The sequence below is a fragment of the Eutrigla gurnardus genome, assembly GCF_963514095.1.
Source record: "Eutrigla gurnardus genome assembly, chromosome: 5".
Lineage (NCBI taxonomy): Eukaryota > Metazoa > Chordata > Actinopteri > Perciformes > Triglidae > Eutrigla > Eutrigla gurnardus.
In genome coordinates, this window is record NC_139919.1 from 8,338,108 (window position 1) to 8,361,086 (window position 22,979).

The 22,979-nt window shown below is 42.8% G+C and overlaps 1 protein-coding gene across 6 annotated transcripts in view; it reads left to right on the forward strand.

The window, feature by feature from the left end:
* The window catches only part of LOC311013136 (transcription factor COE3), a 147,610-nt gene that overhangs the window by 26,679 nt on the left and 97,952 nt on the right, over window positions 1–22,979 (forward strand). For all 6 annotated transcript variants that reach the window (XM_084009081.1, XM_084009077.1, XM_084009076.1 and 3 more), the window contains 2 exons: window positions 3,906–3,979; window positions 11,614–11,682. In XM_084009081.1, coding sequence (XP_083865207.1) covers window positions 3,906–3,979; window positions 11,614–11,682 — 143 coding nt within the window. The remainder of the gene's footprint in view (window positions 1–3,905; window positions 3,980–11,613; window positions 11,683–22,979) is intronic.

Here is a 22,979-nt window from a genome sequence, read left to right on the forward strand (position 1 = left end):
AAATGCCAAAACTAAACCTGGTATGTCAGTGTGTAACTGGATTTTAGATGCAGGATTCCCAAACAAAATGACAGTTTATCAAATAACCAAAACAGAGCGACACACAGTGAACCTGGAGCTTTGGTGGTCCCTGGGGGTCCGGGCCCCTGGGGGTCTGGTTATCCAGCCGTGTGCTGTAGGAGCCAAGATGATAGAAATGAATAATCAGTACTACATAAAATGCTCTAAATCATAAATCATGGCCACACACCTGTGTAAGCGTCGACCCGTCCTCTCGGCTACACCTCCTCCTTATGTATCCCCCCCCAGTCATATCACCCCCGGCCCCCCCCTGCTGGTTGGCCCTGTCGGCATGTCACCGATCGATGTACCAAGCGGCTCCACCACAAAGCGTCAGCCATGGAAACCGATCAATAGGCCCTAATGTGGCACAGCGACGGCACACTGGAGACAATAATCCTGACATCTCCCCCCTCCTCCCACATGTCTCCACCTTCACCTCCCATTACATGACACCCCATTGGTCGACAGTCAGACCTGACAGACGGGTCGGCTGGAGTCCCCGCGGATCGATAAACCCCGTCGAGGGCCTGTTAGGGGCCCCGTGTCCGTGGGATTGTCAGAGCGGGGAGCCGCTGAATTAATGCAGATTGGAGGCTGAAGGGCTCAGTGTGACTTCAGCTGTCAGATCCAAAAATATATTTTGAGCAACAAACAAAAGTTGTTGAAGAAACAAATCTGAGACTGAAGGCAGAGTCATGACATGCATTAAACCCTGTAAGGACCCTCACAGACCCTAAACCTGAACCCTAAAACAGAGTCTGAACCCTCCTATGGCCTTTTAAAGTGAAGACCAGACATACAGTATGTCCTGACATATTTGTACATTTTTGGGAAAATGCACTTTCTAAAACTTTCCAAAAGTGTTGTTCATTAAATTGTTCATTAATTGTCCTCACTTTCTTTTAATGACTTTATAAAAATGTACTCAATTTCAACTTTCCATTTTTAACTTTCCAAATATGTCCACACCTTCCAAAATATATTCTCAATTTACCAAACATTTAAAAACATTCTTCCAAAATGTACTTATTTTACAAAAACTGTCCTCTCCATTTTCAAACTTCACTCTCCAAAAGCTATTCTAACTTTCCAAAATATCCACTATATCACAAGATGTCCTCCAATATTTCGAAATATAAACTTTTCTATCCTCACTTTTATTCATCGCTTTCTAATAAAGTCCCCATTTCATAAAACACAATTTTAAGTTTAAAAAATGTTCCTCTCCTTCTAAATTGTTAACCTCCAAAAGAAACATTTCCTTTATTTTAAAATATCCTGCCAATACCTGTTGTTTTTATTCTAAATAATAATATTCTAAAGGGTCCAAGGATGTTGCCACTTTATAAAAAAAGGCTACTTTCCCTAAAAGTCCTCACTTCACAAAAACTGTCTATACTCCTCAAAATTCTGAAAAATGTTCTCACTTTTTGAAAATGTCCTCCTCTGGTCTGCATGAAGCCGGTCCTCACAGAGAGGGACATTCAAAGCTCGTACACACAGAAGAAATGTGGACGTTAACCCACAAACAAGCATGGAAGTGGACGTGCAATCACACACACTCACGGGACTCCTGCATCACAAATGATGATGTATAAATATCGACCACCAAATCTACACACAGTGTGTGTGTGTGTGTGTGTGTGTGTGTGTGTGTGTGTGTGTGTGTGTGTGTGTGTTAGAGAGAGTGTGTGTCTCTGATGCAATCCACATCCCTCCTGGTCAAACTGGAGCATTTTAATCCAGAGGAACAGAGCCAGGATCAGGATCAATAATGCAGAAGTGGTCGTTATCCTAAAAGTATTGTACCCCAGGGGTGTGTGTGTGTGTGTGTGTGTGTGTGTGTGTGCAGGGCGGAGGTCTGTTTTGACTATAAAGGTGGATGAGGTAGTGGTAGGTCATCGTAGGAAAAGAGGGGAGGAAGGGGGGAGGACACATACACACCAACACACGCACACACACTAACACACAAAGACACACACTCTTACTGGAGTTCATTTACAACCACCAGGGTATTACATACACACCTACACACACACTCAGCTACACACAGCGGTCATCCGTCATCCGGACGCTGACATGACAGCTCGGTGGGGGTGAGGAGGAGGGTGGTGGTGCTGGTGGTGGTGGGGGGGGGGGGGCTTCATCCTGGGGCGCCGCCCGCCATCTGGCAGGGAATTCTGGGAAGGCCAGAGGAGGCTGAGACCACCAAAAGGGGAGGCGGTGGTGGTGGTTGGAGGCCATGCTTGACTTTGTTGTTGGTGCTGAGGTTCAATCAAAATAAAAACAACACCTGCACATATCAACACATCAGCTGTCCCATTCGGTCACATGACCTGCATCTAACATTAGGACTGGTTCAGAGGCTCAGTGAATTGGTCCCAAAGGTGCCTTCTTTGGGCCCCTGTAGTTTTCCTGATGTTCTTTTATGCTACTTTTTCATTCAAAGTTTGATGGTTTTTATGATTTGGGTGTTGCTTTATGACCACCTCCATTGGTGATGACATGCCACCTCCATTTGTTACCTTCTCCCCCATGCATCCTGTCTTACGCTGCTGGCATGACATCAAGGCATTTCAGGCTCTTCATCTACTCGTCTGATGGTTACTCTTGTCTCGTAGCTTCTCTTTCATAACCAAATCCCCCCCCCCCCAAAAAAACCCCCAAAAAACACAAGACAAGCAACAAGCTAGCATCCAATACACACATTCAGTAGCAGTTCATCCATTCTTTCTGCACCATTGTACACAACACACACATAAAACACACACTTTAACCTTAGATAATCTTTAACTAGGTTCTTTAGAGAGGAGGCGTTCTGATTTATCTCAGCTGGGTGGAATCCTTCACTCTGACCCACAGACTCAGGAAACAATATAAGGCTGTGTTTGCCTGAGAACGTTGTGGCCTGAGTTGCAGGTTGATCAGGCTGGAGACGCTCTATTGCCTTCACTGGAGGCAACAGCGTTTATTCAAGTTTTATAGTAATCCATTTTATTTATTGGCGCCTTTTAGTCTAAAACTGAGCTGGCTCCAGAGCCTAACTGGAAACAGTGTTGTGCTCCAGTTTGAATAGCCCACGTTTTCCTCCTACTAGAAGAACCGTAAACCTGGAAACAGTGATATCACACTTTCCAAAATGGTGCATCTTCCGTCCTCATGATCTCTCTGGGCTGCTTTACTGATGTCTGGTCCGACCTTGTTCAGGACAACTTCAGGCATGTTCAGGCATGTCCCTAATACCATCATTTTCAGTGATTCCCAGAGTCTTTTTTAATAGTTTTCATGTACAACCTCCCTGATGTGTATACGATAATACAATTCCTTCAATCTTAACATTAGATATTGATTGTATTTACAGTTTACATTAAGCACATTTTTAATACAGAGTTCAAAAACTAGTCTAGACAAGTCTAGACAATGAAGGTCATCTGCCAAGTAAACTGGTTAACATTTGCAATAAACTGGTTTGTCTGTATAGTGCACACTGGGTTATCTTTGGGTTAAACTGGTTTATCTGGAGATTAAATGGATTTATATTCAGACAATTGTTTTACATGTGCAATAGGATTCATATGCAGTGTCAAATCATTATCATTTTAACCTCTTAACCTCTAAGAAACCTAACCTCAACCCTTCAACCATATTTGATGGTGATAATGTTAAAACATACAGCCTTGTGTGGAACTACCACTTCTAGTTACCTAAAACGTGCAAGTAGAAAATGTATCACTTATTTTAGTGTAACAATGTGACACTTATGAAAACCATTTAGACGGTGTGTCAGCTCTGTATTGAGTAAATCAGTATCTCACTGCCTGGGTGTGTTTCTGTCCCATCAGCCCATCCTGTACGAAGGTCAGGACAAGAACCCGGAGATGTGTCGCGTCCTCCTCACCCACGAGATCATGTGCAGGTAAGACACGAGCACTTCACCCTGTGATGATGTCACACAGACGATGATGTCACACAGACGATTGCTGTGTTGTCCAACCTGCTTCTTTTAGACTTTTATCCACAAGGCAATTTCTTCTATGGTACAGTGTTTAATTTTATGCCCCACTTTTTTTCATTTAACTGTATTTCTAACTCCAGCTGCCATCTAGTAGATTAAAGTGTAGGTCAACTTCATTCATTTCACTCCGTTTCACAGAGAAGAAAATAAACAACCCGACGTCTCATTCTCGTACAGCCAGCTTAACGTTCTGGTTTAAATGTGTTTACATTCACATTATGCACTTCCTTGTTTTTATTATTCCCAGTGCATTTTTTTGTTTACTGTTCCTAAAATATTAATTCACAAAGAAAAAAGATTATGTTATAAAGACATCCAACCTTATTTTATATATTTATATATATAATGGTTACATTCCTGCTCAATATTAGAATTTTAGAATTATTTTGCTTTCTATTTTATTTTAATAACATTTATAAAATGTCTTAAAATATTATTATTATTATTTATATTATGTATATTATTAATAATAATATCACTTGCTATTATTATTAATACATTTTTTTTTGTTTTAAGATTGTTTATGGATGAAGGAGGTTTGTGTGTGTGTGTGTGTGTGTGTGTATTGTGTGTGTGTGTGTGTGTGTATTGTGTGTGTGTGTGTATTGTGTGTGTGTGTGTATAAGAGAAACAAAGAGCAGCTGTTGCTTTGTTGTTCATCACACCAATCAACACGTTTCCTGCCCTGCGTGTCTCTGCTCTTGTCTGTGAGTTAATGGGTTTACTGGTTCACACTGAAGAAGAAGAAGAACAATAAGAACAATAAGAATTAGAAGAAGAAGACAATTGAAGAAGAAAAAGAAAAAGAAGAAGAAGAAAAGGAAGAAGAAGAAGATTGAAGAAGAATAAGAAGAATAAGAAGAATAAGAGTGAGGGGGAGAGGAGGACACAAATAGGACACACACACACACAGTCTCAGAACATATGTGTTTAAAACAAGTTTATACTTTACATTTTATTTATTTATTTCAGGTCTGATGTTCATGAATGTTCATCAGCAAACTGGTTTAAGTGAATAAAAACCAGTTAGTACAGCAAAGTGTTGATAAGTATGTGAAAGTTAAAGTGCTGAATCGTTGGTCATCACCTGCCTTCTGGTGTAAATGTGGAGTGAACAGGTTTGGATGTATTCAGCCTGTAACAGAAACAGGTCAGGAGTTTGACCTCCCAGTGTGTTTCATCTCTTTTTATCCCACACTTCAGTGGCTCTTACCTTCCGCCTCCCCTGACTTTATCGGTGTGTCGAGCTCACTCCCCCCCGCCAGATTCCTCCGATACAAGCTTCATTTCCATAACGACGGCTGGCTGTCTGCATCTCTGAGCTTCAGTCATTATGTGATTGAGTGCGATTATTAACCAGCTTTCCCCTGATGGATGCTGTGTTTCCATTCGCTAATGAGAGAGGGATCAGAGAGCGGCTCTCTCTGTCTCTCCACCATCTCGCTCCCAGGTGAGCCCATCTTCATGGCCGTCCCTGTTGGTTTGTCTACCTGGATCACACTCGGCAGGCTGCGGGCCTCAGGTGGAGCACCTGTTTCAGGTGGAGGGACACCCTGTTACCTTCTCATGGGATTATTAGAATAACCGGAGTCAACTCTACTATTTCCATTTTGGAAGAGGGGAAAATAGTTAATAATAATATTGACTCCACTAGATTCGTACTGAACATTTACGTTTTAAAGCCAATAGGAGATAGATATGACCAAAATATCAGTTTATAAGCACTCTGCTTATGTATGTACTATGTCTAGTACAGTGCAGATCTCTGCCAGGTATGTGACTGAATAAATACAACACACGATTGGCTAACCGTCTAGACAACAACGGGCTGTAAGGCGTTGTAAAACACATTTCTGTTCAAACTCAAAAACAAGCAGCCATTTATATCAGCTCAAATTCATTGTAGAGAACTAGAAATCTTACCAAATAATGAAACTCACCCGTCTGTTCACGTAGGTACAGCAGTGTGTGTTCTCGTACTGCTCTGCTGTAAACAATGAGAGATTAGCCGTGGACAGACACAGAGATGCACACTCACTCAATCTTACATGCACTCACACACGACCAATCAACCCGTTCTCCTTGCCGAGGCGTTAATGACGCGGCTTGGTCAGTGCTCCTTTGTGTCCGACACTCATTTAGTGTCTGAGCGTAGCGACGTAGCCACCCAGTGCATTATGGGCTCTTTAGTCACATGAGTCGTTAGTGTTGATAGTCTGACCCTAGTTGTTAATCAGTCATGTTAACATCAACCTCGCTCTTTTCCTAAACCTAAGTGCTTTTGTTGCCTGAACCTAATTTCCTGTGAGGACGGAGGTTTATTTGTTAGACACTTTACTTGTAACTAGTGTATATTGACACTCGAGGGGAACGTAGAACCTCATGGAGCTCTGAACAAGCTGTGTTATTTGCTGCATTGGACCGAATGCATGATCTTCCTGGCAGAGAAAATAATAATTGCCATAGGGCATTTTTACAGAATGTTTTGGAAAGATGTGTTGGCAACTTTACACGTCATTTATTCATATAACGCCGAATACAATGAAAATATACAAGCATATCACAGTAAAATAGGATAGATAGAAAGATAATGTTTTAAGGGTATTTACAGATCGTAATGTTTGAAATAATTAAAGTAATTTAAATTCATACAATTTACCTTTAATGTTTTAAATTTAAACATCATTCTTTCTTTCAGTTGCCTCCCAGTTACTTTTTACTTTCTCTATTTGCTCTTGAACTCTTGTGTTTATTTATGAATAATAACAATAATAATCTACAATAACCTTTTTATTAATCAAGATAATGAGGAAATATTAATTAACTGGCAAGTTGCAGAAAATATTTTTTGCCATTTAACAATACCATATTCACTCACAGCATGTTTAAACATTTTGTGATTTTGTTATGGTTATAGTTGTTTAATAAGAAAAGTCACTGAGACACGTGTTGCAACAATTAAAGATGAAAAGTAACTCCGATCTTTAATTAAACGTAGAGAAACAAAGTCTAATAGAAACATACTCTCTTGGCGGTCTGTGAAATTTACACCAAGACGCTCCTCAGTCAGTTTATTTGAGATCCTCCAGACATAATGGTTTAAGTGTGAGTGTTGGTGCTGTGACCTCCTCATTGTATCATTGCAGCACATTAACCAGCCTTAAACGGGACTCTGCTGCTTTCCAAAACTACCAATCACAAACCAGTGAGCAGCCAGGTTGGCACGCCGGCGTTGCCAGCGGGCTCCCGGAGGCTCGCCAGCTCCGGGCCGCTCTCCTCGCCTCGCGGCCACCTTTCCTCTCCACCGCTTGCTGCCAGGCTGCAGGCAATGCTGAGGAAAGAAACCCGCTGCCACGCTCACCGAGAGGAAGCGTGGCTTCCAGGCCAGGCGGCGCCGACTGCCGGCTGGCTGGCTGGCTGGCTGGCTGGCTGGCTGCAGCGCATCATCAGGCCTGGCTGCTGCTGCTGCAGCCGAGGCGTTCCAGGCCTTCGGGTAATTACAACACTTGCCCTTTGAAAGCGAGCCCTTCGCTGCCGGCCCCGTCCTGCTCGGTGTTATCTGGACGCTGTGATCCGAGCGCCGGGCCTCTGACGCTGCACGGCACTGTCCTCAGGGAGCCTTTGAAGTGCTCTCTCAGTTTTTTTTATTATTTGTGTGATAGTGGAGCGCTTACATGCCCGCACAAACCTTCTCTTTGTTGCCTTAAGTAGATTCCACTCGTGGCCACGTCTGAAGTGGCTGCTGAGCGGCGAGGAGGAGCAGCCAGCAGTAATGATGCCTATGTGGCCCCGGCCGAGGCTCGCAGGCCAAACTGGCTCCTGTGGCTGAATTATTTTTGGGGCCTGAGAGAGTATGTGATAGTGTGTGTGTGTGTGTGTGTGTGTGTGTGGTTTGTAGAGCGACCTGAGGAGGTTCTCTGCAGCAGCGACCAGGCACAAACGCTCTCCACCAAAATGAGTGACAGTGGCAACCACCCACCCACACACACACACACACACACACACACACACACACACTTTTTCAGCCTCTCACACACACACTCTCAGCTTCCCTCTCAGGTTTGTGTGTGTTGTTCCTCTCAGTCATTAGCCGGCCGTGGTGTTAGCCTGTTTGCGGCCCGGGGGGAAACGTCATTAAGGCGATATTGTGGACGCTCAGCCAAGGTTTGTTTTTGTCTTTGGAAAGGGGCCCCGGGTCCCTGGAGGGGCCCCGGCAGTGCTCCTGGGGTCCAGTTTGTTTATAACACTTCTTTGGCAGTTTGGAGGAGGTTGTCACCACAGCAGCACCAGTGGGTTTCCAATGCTAATTGGTCTCCTGGAACTTTCACTAATGGTTCCAAGTAGCTGGGGGAATAAATTATTGTGGCGCATTCTATGGCAACAGTCACACATACACGTACATGCAGACGGCGGGGACACAAACACAGCGCTTAGTTTATGATTTTTCTGTACTTAGAGATCAAACGGCGTGATAAATGATTCATAAAGCGTCTCATTTGGCATTCGCAGCCTCGATTTGACGCTTGTTTGTCAAATGGCAATTTGATTCAGGACAGCATGGGGCGAATGCAGGAGCGTAATTGGACGTTGCGGGTCATATGCAATATGATTAATTTTTAAGAATTACCGGAAGATATGTTAATGACCCTCGCGGCGATAAGGAAGATGTGAATTCATTGTGTGGAGCAGCTTGTCGGGCGATTATAGGCAGATAGTGTTGTTGTTATTAATGATAGATGATCAGCTCTGTCACGTTCTCAGAGAGCTCCACTGATCTTCACTCTTCTAAATTAATTCTGACAAATCTCTCACATTTCTGCCTCGTCGGAGGATGAAACGTTTCTTCTGAGGCTGAACGTTTCACTCTCATGTAAGAGAAGAGATGCAACAGTTTAGAAGAACTCTTCTGTAATATGCAGAAATGCTCTCATCTTAAATAAATGTATGAACATACAAAAAACTTTTTAACCAAAGCTTAAAAAGTAAAACCCACTTTGTTGCAGCAGTGCTCCTGTCAGTGTTATATTATATTACCAGAACAATGAATTATCCTTCTCAAGTCAGATTTGAACCCTTTGATGACTTTAGACTTGACTTAATGAGTAATAATAATAATAAAAAAGGATTTGCTGCTGGTCCCTTTACTTTGAACTCATAATCATAACTCAGATAACCTCCTTATGCCTCGAAGATTAAAAATGATTAGAAATAAATGTTGAAGCAGCCAATTAACTCTTTACACATAGCAGGTGAAGGTCCCTCAGATTCAGTTTGAAAGAATCTAAAAATAGCATTTATTTTGGTAAATATGAGTTGGACTTGTTATTCATAAAACCGAATCAGTAAACCAAGACTGTTTGAAGGCAGCACAAAGCCAGCTTCTACAGTGGGTTAAGAGATGCTGAATGATGTGATTAATGTACCTTCATTAACAGCAGATTTTGCACACCAAAGACAGATTTCTGCCTTTTGGACTCAATAACTAGAAAATATTGTTTTATCTTCTATTCAACACTTGAGACACATTAGTTTAGTTGATATTTGTAAACCAAAAGGATGCCATTTCCCTCTGAATAGCAAACATAAAAACATTTCACAAGTACCGTCAAAGTGTACTTAAGTACTTTACTTCAGTAACTTTACTTTATCATAAAGTTTTGAATGTAGTTTAATTTGTAAAAAATGCTGCGGTAAAAAAAACATGGAAATCATCACCAGTACCTGGGGAGATGTTTAACAGGAATATGGTGACGTTTAAATATTTGGTTAATTTTCATGGAATTTAAAAATATATACCTGTAGCACAGTGCATCTGCATATAATATAATTATTAAAAATTGCTGCAGTAAAAAGAAAAGAAACAATACATGTCTACTACTTTGATATAAATGTACAGTACTTTATTATAAAGTACTTTGTTATAGGTGTACTTTTATAACAATGTACAGTACTTTGTTGTAGATATGCTTGGTTATAAAGGTACTATGTTACCTCCCCTGATGGACTCTGAAGCTCGTGGTGCATTCACTGACTTCCTCCGGCCGTCAGAAACTAAGTGCAGCACATCTGAACAGCCTCCCATCTGTCTGATGATATTAATGTGTTGGATTCAGTCTGCTGCTGTTCAACATGCCACACTGACCCACGACACCAAGAGCCTCATTTGGCTCCACCCGTCCCCCGCGGAGCTGAAACAGAAACCCAGCGCTCCCTCCAGATGCCTCCACAGACTGCCGACAAGCTTCTGGTTTCCTGGTTTAACGTCGGAGTCGGTGGGCTGTTTGGATGAAACGCTCGCTTTGCCCTCTGGCTACCTGGACGGCTGTTTTAGTGAGCAGCTGTCCGGTTGGCTGGCTGGTTGTCAGGGGCGACGGCACCGTGGGTTGGGTTGGGGGGGTCCACAGTGGTGCCTCCGTTGCTGGGTGTCATCCAACTGTTAGTGACCTTGACTTGGACCCCACCCAGCTGGAGAGAGAGAGAGAGAGAGAGGGGGGGGGGGAGGGCTGCTTTTCAAAATAAAAGAATATGGCAACACTTTATTTTGCAGGTCTTTCCTAATACTTCCCTGAAAGTTTCCCGGAGAGAATTATGTCATTTGATGTCAGATAATGTACAGTTGAGTTTCAAAACAGTTTTTCCCCTTAAATAAAACTGAAGTTAGAAACCTTTTAGTTTTGTTGCTGCAACCTTTTGGAACAACAGACATTTTTAAATGAACCAGTTTGAACTGAGTGATTTCCTATTTCTATGTTTTAAAGCGTGTGCATGCATTATTTCTACTTGCCTAGTCAGAAGTTGCACATTGATCAGTTTGTTGCTTCTCTCTGAGGAGCAAAAACACAGCATGTGCTGTTTGACCAACAGATACTTTACTGGAGTAAATGTACTGCAATTCAATGTTCCAAAAACATATAGTATGCAGTATAAAGAAAAAGTATTATGATGTCTGTGATATATTCGACTTTTGGAATATTATTATTGACAATGCATATGTGTGCATATGATAAAAAAAAAATCTCCTTATGAAATCTTTATCTGAAAAAGTGTTTTTTTTCTTTAAAAACAACCTGCAGTAGTTTTAATCTGAGTTCTGTCACAGCGTCTGATTCATTCTCCTTTCAAGACGAGAACACAGACCTTTCTAAAAAATATTACTGCTGCTCTGGCAGATTTATTCATAAACAGAAATGACATGATGTATTGAAGATTCTTTGAGTGTAATCTTTGAATGTCTTTATTTTTATTTCAAAAATATTTAAAATGTATTCCATTGTATTTTCTGTTTTTTTTTTTAGCTTTAATTAGTGAAAAAAGGACATATTTAATGTGTTCATGCAGAAATACGACCAACACCTTCTTGTCTGTGTCTTTTTATCGATGCTACATCAACATGAGGGCTGATGCTAACGTTAGCCGCGCTACATGTACAGTGTCTGCGGTGTCTGTGTTGTTTCAGCCAGACCACCATTAAAGTGGTAAAACCTCCACCGTGTAAGAGGTTGAGTTAACGCTCAGCGTGTCTTTCTCTCCTCCAGTCGGTGTTGTGACAAGAAGAGCTGCGGGAACCGCAATGAGACGCCCTCTGACCCCGTCATCATCGACAGGTAGGAAGTCACCTGATCTCAAACTCTACCGCCGTGTACCTGTCTGTCTTCTCTCTTCCAACACAAACACACTGTTTCACGCTGAACTCGTGAAGTCGGGTTCAGGTTTGTCCGGCTCAGTCCGGGACGCTCATGTTTTCATCAAGCAGGACGTTTATGGAAAAGAGTTTGAGTCAGTTCCATATTTGGATAAGTCTGCTGAAAAAAGAGTATGGGAGTATTTGTGTTTCCACACTATAATTCTGTTTTCTAAAACATAAAAGTGATAGTTTCCAATAATATAATGTTTTTCATGGCGTTTGGAAAGAAACCATTCGACATCTCCAGTAACAATTTTATGCCACAAGGAAGATGGAAAATAGTGTCGTCTTGACAAGACAAGTGGCCTGAAAAATGTGGAGAAATAAGAATAAATAAGAAATAAGAAGAAAAATGTGAAGTGTATAGGAGCCCTGATTGGGTTCATGTAATAAAGAAGAGGACTGAAACATGCAGCATCTTTAAATCTGCTGGGAAGTATTCTCTTTCATGTTGAAGATCATAACATCTTTAGTTTCTTTAAAGAAATATGTTGCATCTGACAGTGAGACTGGTATAGAAGGAATGATTTAATCATCAGCTGTTGTCTTGAGGTGAATCTTTCTGTTTCCTGCTCTCTGGTTGCTGCCGTTGAACATCTTTCTTATCCTGCTAACAGGACCAAAGTGGTGTTTGTTTTGTTCTTCACTCGTTTACATTCACTGCTTAAGTTGCTACTCCAATGAACATCAACTTGCTGCAGAAGGATAATCCATCACACTCAGCGTTGAATCATCTTTCTCTTGACAAATGAAAGCTAACTGAAGGTCTACTGACTCTCTCTTCACCCAGCTGTCGTCCTTTTACAAACACAGCCGTCCTCGTCATCATCATGTCGGATCTCTCGGCTGTTTTCTGGTGTCTCACTTCTCCCGCACCTCTTACTTCCGACACGATACTCCACTGTGTGAATTGTGTAATCAACACCAGGCGGATAAATGAGCTTTAAATGCTGCAGTATGAGCGCTGATCAGATGTGATGGGACGGACTGTCTCCTTCCTGTTCTCGTCATAATATCCAGATACAACTTCATCTGTCGGAGCGTCAGGTTTCTGACGTTTATCTTGTAAACGTAAATATATTTTAACCGAGCAAGTCAATCTGAAACCTTTATACTAAAGTAACCTGATACGGCAGGAAGACCAAAACACGGACAAGGAAGCCTACGTTGCTTCCTGGTCTGTTTGACCCTAAATGGACCATAATGTACTAAATGAACATCATGCTGGATTGAAGAAGACTTGGAACTAGAGATCGAGACCATAAACTCATGTTTACAATGTTTACTGAGATAATACATGAAGAGAGAAGGAAGTAGGCTCATTTTCTTATAGACTTCCATGCAATCAGATCTCAGAGTTTAAGGCACTTCTGCATTGGCTTCACTCTTCAGACGTTGACGCCTGAGTGATATAAGACGGTGATGGTTTTTGGAAGTAGAGTTCCTTTAATGCTTTGTGACATGTGTTGCCATGGAGTCAGTGAGTTTTTTAGTTTCCAGTCTGCCTCTCAGACAAAGAAGGCACTAAGTGTTTTAAAGTAGCTTAATCTCCTCCATTGGGTGTGTGTTGGTGAGCAGCCAGACTACAGTCACTAACTTGTTGTTTTTAGAACACCTGTCCCTGTCACCCCCTCTCTCACCCGTCATTATCCTTTTACTTAGCTGATGGGAACAAAACCATATATATTTTAAAACCAGCATTTCATTTATATTTCATCCAATGCCACATTAAAAAGAAAACTCATCCTTCAGTATGAATATTAACTCCGACAGCCAATCAGATGATTCCACCAACTCTTTAGCATCACAATCCTTTATTAACGCTGCGTTCGTCCTCGCCGTCTAATCCCTCCGCCCTCGTTGTCCTTGGAGTCGGCGGCTGTCCGTCACAGCGCCCGGCTGTGATTGGCCGGGTCGCAGTGGTGGGAGCCAATGACCTCAGAGGGGGTCAGGAGTGAGAAGGGTGGGGTGGGGGGGCGTCGGTAGCAACTCCATGTTGGCTCATTAGAGAGGCCTTGGACTGCGGCCAGGACACACACACACACACACACACACACACACACACACACAAACACACACACACACACACACACACATGCTCATAAAGATGATACACACTCTGAAGACATGCTCGCTCTACATATATAAGAGACAATGTATGCTCACATGTTTATACATGCCAGAATGGGAATACACACACACACACACACACACACACACACACACACACACACACACACACACACACACACACACACACACACACACACACACACACACACACACACACACTTTCCTGTCACCTCAGGCTGTGTGTTGTTTCTGGGTGTGTTTGATGGGTGTTTTTAGAGGTCTTGTCACCTCTCTGTGTGTTCTGTCACACATGAGATGGACTCTATACACCACCCCCCAAACACCTACTGACACAATGCATTATGGGTACTGCGGGTTCAAGTTGTATAACCACTCAACTGCATCAAAACTGTCCAGTGTGTCGCAATAAGGAAGATAAAAGTCCCCCAAAATGTATATTTGTGCAGATAAAATACGTTAATTCTATTATTTAAAATGTTGTTAATCACAATTCTTTTGCAAGATATGTTCTACTTTCAAGGGATTTGACTCTCAATACACACAGTGCCTCTTACACTGTAGGTAAATGGCTAAAACAATGTCAGACATAAACAACAGCCATTATGTTCAGTCAAGTAGGTTGAAAAGAATACACATATCTATACACAGGTTAAATATTTGCTAAATATTTGAGCAACAGTCAAAAACCACAATGCCTTTACAATAAAACTATGAAAGGAATACTTAAATAATGTGTTAAATATTATCTATTTTCTTTATCTAAGAGGTGTTCAGTTGTGTGCAGACGTTCATGCTATGAAATATAAAAACGTAAGAGTCCAGAAGATGTGGAGACTTTCCGTTAATGTGATGTCTACGGGGCATTTATATATGAAACTGTGAGATATTGTTTCTGGTGTTCCAGGGATCGACCTTTGAGTTCTCTACCTCTCACAGAGTATAATGCTGCACTCACACTGTTGTGTTGTGACATCAGTGTGAGTTCACAGCAAACTGTCTATTTCCTGGTTTCTCTGCAGCTCCACCGCTTTAATTAGGACACGACAGGACACTGATACTAGTCCACTAACCCAGGGAATACACACACACACACACACACACACACACACACACACACACACACACACACACACACACACACACACACACACACACACACACACACACAGTTATTGTGTGCATATTAATGGACATGGACACACACACACCCACACACACACTGTGATTTACTGCAGCGCTGCTTGTTTCTCTGCATTTTAGTGCCTGTTAAGAAATGCAGGATTTATTACTGTGACCGCTCTGATACACACTTAATCTCACACACACACACACACACACACATATATACACAACACGTGGGGGGGGGGGGGGGGGGTGTTTAGTGACCCATCATGCAAATGATGTAGCTCAGTAGCTACAGTAAAGCAGTTTAATGTTGCGAATGCACGTTTCGCTTCAGTAAATCAAACTGAAGCACACACACACACACACACACACACACACACACACACACACACACACACACACACACACACACACACACACACACACACACATCATTTAACAAAATGCTGTTTTACCATTTTCCTTCATCATGTGCGATTATTTGATTTATGGATATTTCCTCATCTCCATGCTGTGACCTCTGACCTCCTGACTGCTGATTGTGCCTAATCCTGAAGAGCGTTGATCAGTCTTAGCAGCAGTGATGTTCATAATGGTTTGTCCCTGTGTTGTTGCCTTAGAGAGCTTTTATCAGACTTAGAATGCGGTTTATTGCAAAGTAGGTTTTCACATACGATGGATTTGTCTTGTCGTTGGGTGCAAATCAACAAACAAATTATGAGAAAATAAGAGTCAAGAAATCTAAATATAGAACAGAAAGAAATAAAAAGACTGAAGAAAAGAGGTAGGAGACAGCATGGGTCAAAATGGCCTCGTTTATATAGCGCTTTTCTCCAAAGCGCTTTACATTAATGACTGACATTCACCCATTCACTCACACATTCACACACCGACGGCGGAGTAAACCATGCAGGGCGACAGCCAGCTCGTCAAGAGCAATTAGGGTGAGGTGTCTTGCTCAGGGACACCAGGCACTCAGCTAGGAGGAGCCGGAGATCGAACCGGCAATCTTGCGGTTACCAGGCAACCTGCTCTACCTCCTGAGCTAAACCCCCCAAGTTTAAGGTGCTTAACAAACTGCGACCAGACGACATGGTGCAAAAACAAATCATGAAAAAACGAAAGAAATCACACAGAAAATTAAATAAAAACAAATATTTCAAGAAGTGGTCTAACCAAGGTAATAATATTACTCTGTGGAGGCCGACAGATATCTGAGACGTGTAGAGAATATCAGAAATATGTTTCCTGGCGAGTTAGATGAGCTAACTCCAAAACACCTACCGAGCAGCTTTACTCCCCAAAACAAGTTATTTTACATTTCAGCCAGTCATAGTGTGTGTGTGTGTGTGTGTGTGTGTGTGTGTGTGTGTGTGTGTGTGTGTGTGTGTGTGTGTGTGTGTGTGCATGTGTGCGTGTGCATATAAATGTGCGCTGATGTTCCTCTCAGAGGTCGCTTTGTTTCCTCCGGTTTGCCGTTAATGGCTGAAATCCTGCCGAGGCAGCAGAACGCGGCGCTGACGGATCGCCGTAACACCGCCGTTATTACACGCTAATATTGCAATTAGATGGGTGGACAAGTTGCCCGAGCGGGGCAATAAATTGCCACAGAGTGTCAGTGCGTACGAGGAGGCCGAGCTCTAATTACCCAGAACACACCTCTTCACCCTCCCTTCCCCCCCAGCTCCTCTGCTGTCTGACCATCACCCTCCTGCTTTAATGGCTGGGCCTTACATGGAGGTCATGACTCCCACTTTTACACACACACACACACACACACACACACACACACACACACACACACACACACACACACACACTCACACACACACACACACACACACACACACACACACACACACACACACACACACACACACACACAGCACTTGTTCCTCTAACACCATTTGCAGCTTTGATGTCATCTGTAGAGAGGTGAGTTTCGAGTGATGGAGAGCGACCTCTGACCCCCACCATCAGCCTCCTGCTTCACCTCCTGCAGGGACACTCCGGTCCAGTCAGATGTCGGAGAGGACGAGTGTAACGTCTTACTTGTAACGTCTTTACAGATAGATGTCATTCAGTTTAGTACATGGAGATCAAACTGTACGATGGCTCCACCAGAGCAACCTGCACAGCCTCATGGCAGTTTAAATTGAAATCTACTGATTCTTGTACATGGACAGGAATTTTCCTTTTTTTTTATTGTTGTTCAGCACGACTTTCATACTAATGTAGTTCAATTGGAAGTTTCATTCGTGCTTGAACCGTGGTTTCAGTCGGGGCGACGTTACGCTACAAACGCTTAGGCAACAAAACCACTGCGATGTAAATAAAACATTTAATGTCTGAATCATACTGTTCATCTTTGTTAGAATAGCTATTATTGAAGGAAAGAAGAACATTAATATAACAGAGCTCAGTGACTTACTGCAAGATTACATGTTAAAACTACATTTCCCATCGGCCCCGCTGTCTGCTCCCCCCTCCTTCTCTCTGAGAATAATACACACATTGAAAGGGATTTCCTCTGCCATCTGAACCAAATTAAAGGAAATGTAAAGGGAAAGTCAAGGCCACTCAGTTTTTATATGATGTTTTTACTTTTATTTTTGAGAATGAATCATCGTTTGCAACAATGAGCCTCTGCACAGCGTCTTTTTCTCACAGTTAAGATGCTTTATCTTGTTCCGGGAGCAGAAACAGCAGCGAGGAAGCTTTGATTTACCACACAGAGTTTTCTATTGTTCTCCTTCATGTCAACTCTTTATTCTTTCATTCCTACCCCGTTAGAAGTCTGCCTTTATTCATTTGCTCTTCATAGTTGAATGTTTTTCTTCCACCTGCTGATTTGTATAGAAGAGTTCACCAGCCACACTCCATCCTGATTCCTAATGATCGGCAGGACATGACTCAGAGGTTGTTTTTCTGACGCTGCATTCATGTGCATGTTTGATGTTAGTGTTGCATCATATATATAAGTGACGGCTCCATCTTAAGCAACAGAATGATAACTTCAGATGGATCATCGATTGGTCAAACATGTTGTGCTGCATGTTAATGCAACAGTTTATTAGAGGACAAAAACCTCTAATTGAACTCTTGATTGTTAGGAATTTACTGACCCTGCAGACAATGGAGGGTTTGAGACGTTTCTGTGGATATATTGACTACATAAGGTCCCATGGTGGTCAACAGGAAGGGGCGGGACTTAGCCTTTCTATTGTCAGATGGCAGCGCCAAGCCAGTAATGATGGTTTGAAGAGATGCGTCCTGGGTGAGAATCACTTGTTGTGGTAGGGCCTCCGAGTGGTACCTTTAAGTCTCGTTTCAGTGTTGGACCCTATGGAGGGTTAACTCCATAGGGGGCTGGTTGGCGGTGGTGGTTATCTGCCCCCCGTGGACCCTTCCCAGCAATCGTAGTGTATTGATCGGGGCGAGCAAGGCCCATCGGAGCCGGCCAGATTAAGAGTATAGATTTACAATAAAAGCAGGACATTACTGGGCGGGCGAGGCTAAAATTGAAAGGAGAGAGAGAGATCGGGTGAAGAAGGATGGAGAGGAAGAGTCAGTCAGAGCTGGAGAGGAAAGGCCTGGAGTTTGCCGCAGGGGATTCTGGGTAATTTGAGTGGAGGATCTGGGTGCAGGTCAACTGCTGCGACGTGATTTCTGGTTTATGTTGAAGGAAGCGGTTGTTACGACTTGTTAATGGGGTTTTATGGAACCGACATGGATGGAAGACCTACAGGGCCAATGCATCATGGGTAAAGTGGGATCATGTTGTACTGACGGGTTTTACTTTGAAGGTCGATTGTGATAGAGAGATATATTTAAGATTTTGTAGCAATATTGAACGTCCCCAATCAATTTTTACTATTTCGAGGCAACAAACAGGCTCCATTTGTTGAAACGGTCAATAAACAAAATGAGTGTTTTGTAATGACGTATTTGAACAGATGACGCTGCTTCTGGTCACTGTTAAACCTCCGAGACACAAGCACGCCTCGGCAAAATATTCAACATATTTTCAAGTCAAAGACAAAATGATCAAACGTAGTACTGTTACTAGCCTTTTCACAAGCTTTTAAAATATCCTAATCTTCCTTTGTGGGTGAGTTTACGTAATACAGATGGTTTTAAATGGGTTTAGATATATGTAGCTGTTTACCAGGCAGGTAAGGTAGACTTGAATGGAAGATGCACAGGTGCATTATGGGAGATATAGCATCCCATTTATTGTACTAATAAGTAAGTATTTAAAAAGTATTTAAAAGTGATACAATACTTATTTTGTGTAATAAGAAGGTTTTTGATTGAAAAACAAGTATGGGATAGAGAAGTTTATGTGTAATAATTATTAATATAATGACCTTTATTTATATAGCAAAGCTATTTAGAACATTAGAAGAAGAGGTCCTCCCAGTCCTCCCAGTATACTGTAATGCAGGAGGCTACCTCTGGTGTGGGACGTCAGTGTGTCCAGCGTGGATTTGGGCAGACTTTGTGTGTTTGTGTTTGACGATGGTGTAAAATATAGATGGCGGCAGGACGCGGCGGCAGGTGGTGGCCTGATGTTCTCGCTGAATTATTCACACAAGCACCCGAGGACACACACCTAGTTTACCTTTAATGTTTGAGTCATTTCATTTCTTATCTGTTCTCCTTCACATTAGAGTCATCCCTTCTTGTTCATGGCTTTCATTACAACCCTTCACGTGTTCCCCTCGGAGCACGACAAGATTATTTTTGCAGCATTTCAGAAGTTGACTTTGAATTTGTACAGAAACGGAGCGAGGTGAGAGGTTAAGCATCGGCCCCGTTTTTAGAGTCGTGTTTACTTTCTGGGACCAAGAAGAGAAACGAGAATAGCTCGGAGGAATGACGAGCGCTGGCTGTGTCTGTGTGTTTGACCTCAACGTTCCTCTCTAGAAAAACGACAGCATCAGTTGTTTGTTTATGTTCAACTGAGGAGGAGGAGGAAGAAGGAGGAGGACGATATCTTCTCCTCTGTCTGTCCAGCTTTTATTTAGATTCTCCAAAGTGTTTGTGGTGGTTTTGGTGGTTTGGTGGGTTAATAACCCTCCCGGTGTCTGGGTGCCTCCATTAGGCCCCGGTGGAGACGGCTGGGCCTGCGGGGGCCCTCGGGGCTCGCTCAGGTTTGATGTGATCCATGGAGAAATGTTCATTGGCCCGCGGGTGCCCACAGGAGAGGAGGTGTTTGTATGCAGGCAGGATGGATGATGGAGGAGAGCTCACCTGGTGGACTGAAGGGTCCATGACCTGATCCCTCAAATCCAGATTCACACACAGGAGACCGGAAATCAGAAACAGATTTATTTGGCCGGGTATGCAAACCCATACAAGATGACTCCATTTATTTCATCTCTCACAATATTCTTAAGAGAAATAGAAGTAAAAGCAAATAAGAGAATATGAAATGTGAATGTACAAGTCAAGTATAGTCAAGTAACTTGTAAACAAAACAAATAAATAGCTAATGGGTATATTATACATGTTAGGTTTAGCCAACACAAGTTAGTTAGGTTTAGGAAAACCATCATGGTTGGGTTTAGAATAATAACCTACAGTTTAATTAAATCTACACAAGTGAATGTTAGTTTCACTTTGAGACATGTGGTGTTTAACACCGGTCTGGTGGTTGAAAGTCCGACATCACTAGCTCTGGACGTTGCATAGTCACATGGATGCATTTAATCTGCGTGTCCACCATGAACAAATGAATACTTAACTAATTAACTTTCAATAGAAATTCAGTTTACTGAGAAATGAAATGGAGAAAGCTTTTCATATCTGCGATGCTGCCTATTTTTGCTGCATTTTCAGAAATTAAAACCGATTTAACAAAAAGAAAACTCACATTCGAGAAAAGATTAATTTTGAGGATCCACTCCATAGATTTACGTCCAACCTTGGATATGAACCAGCCTTCATCAGCTGGTCAATGTGATTACATCTGGAGCATAAACGCAACTAAAACAGAAAGTACGGACGTGGTAGAAGCCCTGAAGGCAGCACCGTCTGTGGTCTTGGTTCGGAGTCTCAGGTCTTGGTTCAGGTGGGAGCAGAACTGAGCCCGCCCCATCAGCCAGCAGTCAGCTACTTCCTGTTGACTCTTAATTGGATTGAGGAATTACATCCCCACCTGCAGGTTCGTTAGCTGCCTCGGTGTCAGCATCCAGCTGTGCTCAGCTGGAAACACCCTCCCCCATATATGCCCCCAACCCCGACCCAGGGTGGGGTGCTCACTGGGGGGTGATGGGAACTTTGGGAGTCCCCTTCCCCCCACCCTGCACCTTCTCCCCTCTCCCTCCCCTCTCCAAATCCCCCTCCCAGCATGCACCTCACCCCCTCAAGGCAAATCACCTTGTTAATCTCAGCACACACACAAACATCAGTCCTCCCACCACCAGCAGCTAGTTATTACTTAATATCATCACACCTATTCTGTCTTTTTACCCCTGAAACCGTTTTTTAATCCTGTTTACGCTGATATAAAATGTCGTAGATTTCTCCTCTAAACGTTAGTAGCATCACATCCACTTCAGGTAACATGAGAGATAAAGTAAACAACACGTTAGATCGGAATTATGAAATTACAATAAAATAAAAACATGAGATTGGATCGCGTGAAGAACTGGCGCTAGAGGGAAAGGTAGAGCGCCATCTTTTGAAGCTTTGGAGGTTGCATTGGAGTGAGAACGTATTGACACAGCACACCATTACAACATGCAAAATATACAAGAGACAATAGTGCAAATGGGCAATGTACATGTAAATAATACTAGACATATCTCCATCATCTGTATTAATGCTTGTTGTTCCTCAGACAGTTTGAAACTCTCGTGTTTTGATCAGGTCTCATTTTAATATTTTTGACATCCCAACTGAGATCATTAAAGTCCTGCTGTTTCAGTTTGAGGGTTCAAATCCCGGTTTGGGTTCCTTCTGTGTTGAGTTTGTTTGTTCTCATGTTAGCGTGGGTTCTCTCCGGGTTCTCCATGTTTACGTGAATTGATGACTCTAAATTGCCTGTAGGTGTGTGTGTGTGTGTGTGTGTGTGTGTGTGTGTGTGTGTGTGTGTGTGTGTGTGTGTGTGTGTGTGTGTGTGTGTGTGTCAGCCCTGAGATAACTGGCGACCTGTACAGGTGAACCCTGCTTTAGCCCAAATGTCTGCTGGGATCGGCTCCGGCCCTCCACGACCCTTAACAGGATAAGCAGTGATCTATAATGGATGGATGTTTCAGTTTGAAGATCTCATGAAACAACTGCTCCCATTTAAATGCGTTTTATTCACCAGCGCATGCTTTAAAACGAATAATGGAGGCTGTTAGAAGAAAGGAATGGTGGCAAACATTTCTGCCCGGGGGGCCCCAGAGCGGGTGGCCCCGGCCCTGACTGAGGTAGCCGAGATAAAAAAAGGTGAAACGATGGTGGAAACGTCAGGTGTGAGTTTATTCAGCGTGCTGTTGGTCGGTTTCAGTATTCAGGATGTCGACACTCTCTTTCTCTTTCGTAGCTTTGCTCAGTCTCAAGCTCGCTCGCCCTTCTTCCTCCTGTTAATCACTCGAGTGTTTTCCCAATTAAGAATGCACTGATAACCTTCCAACATGCACACACACACACACACACACACGCGTACACACACGCAGACACGCACACACAGACACACACAGTGGTTTAATCAGGAATATGAGTGCGGTGTGGCTAATTAAGGACGACCATCCGTGGGCTCCTGCCTCGCCAGCAGATGTGGGGGAGGGGAGTTTGTGTGTGTGTGTGTGTGTGTGTTAATGTGTTAGCAGACTTTTGTTTGGCTCTCCTGCTACTTTCTGTCAGAGGACGGGATGATCACTGGTGATTGGTTAGCAGTCACAAATGGTTATGGCGATGTGCCGCCATGTTGGAAGCTGATTGTCTGATTCTTTTGGTTGTTTTTGATAATATTGATCTTGATATTTTCACTCAGCTTCACTTGGT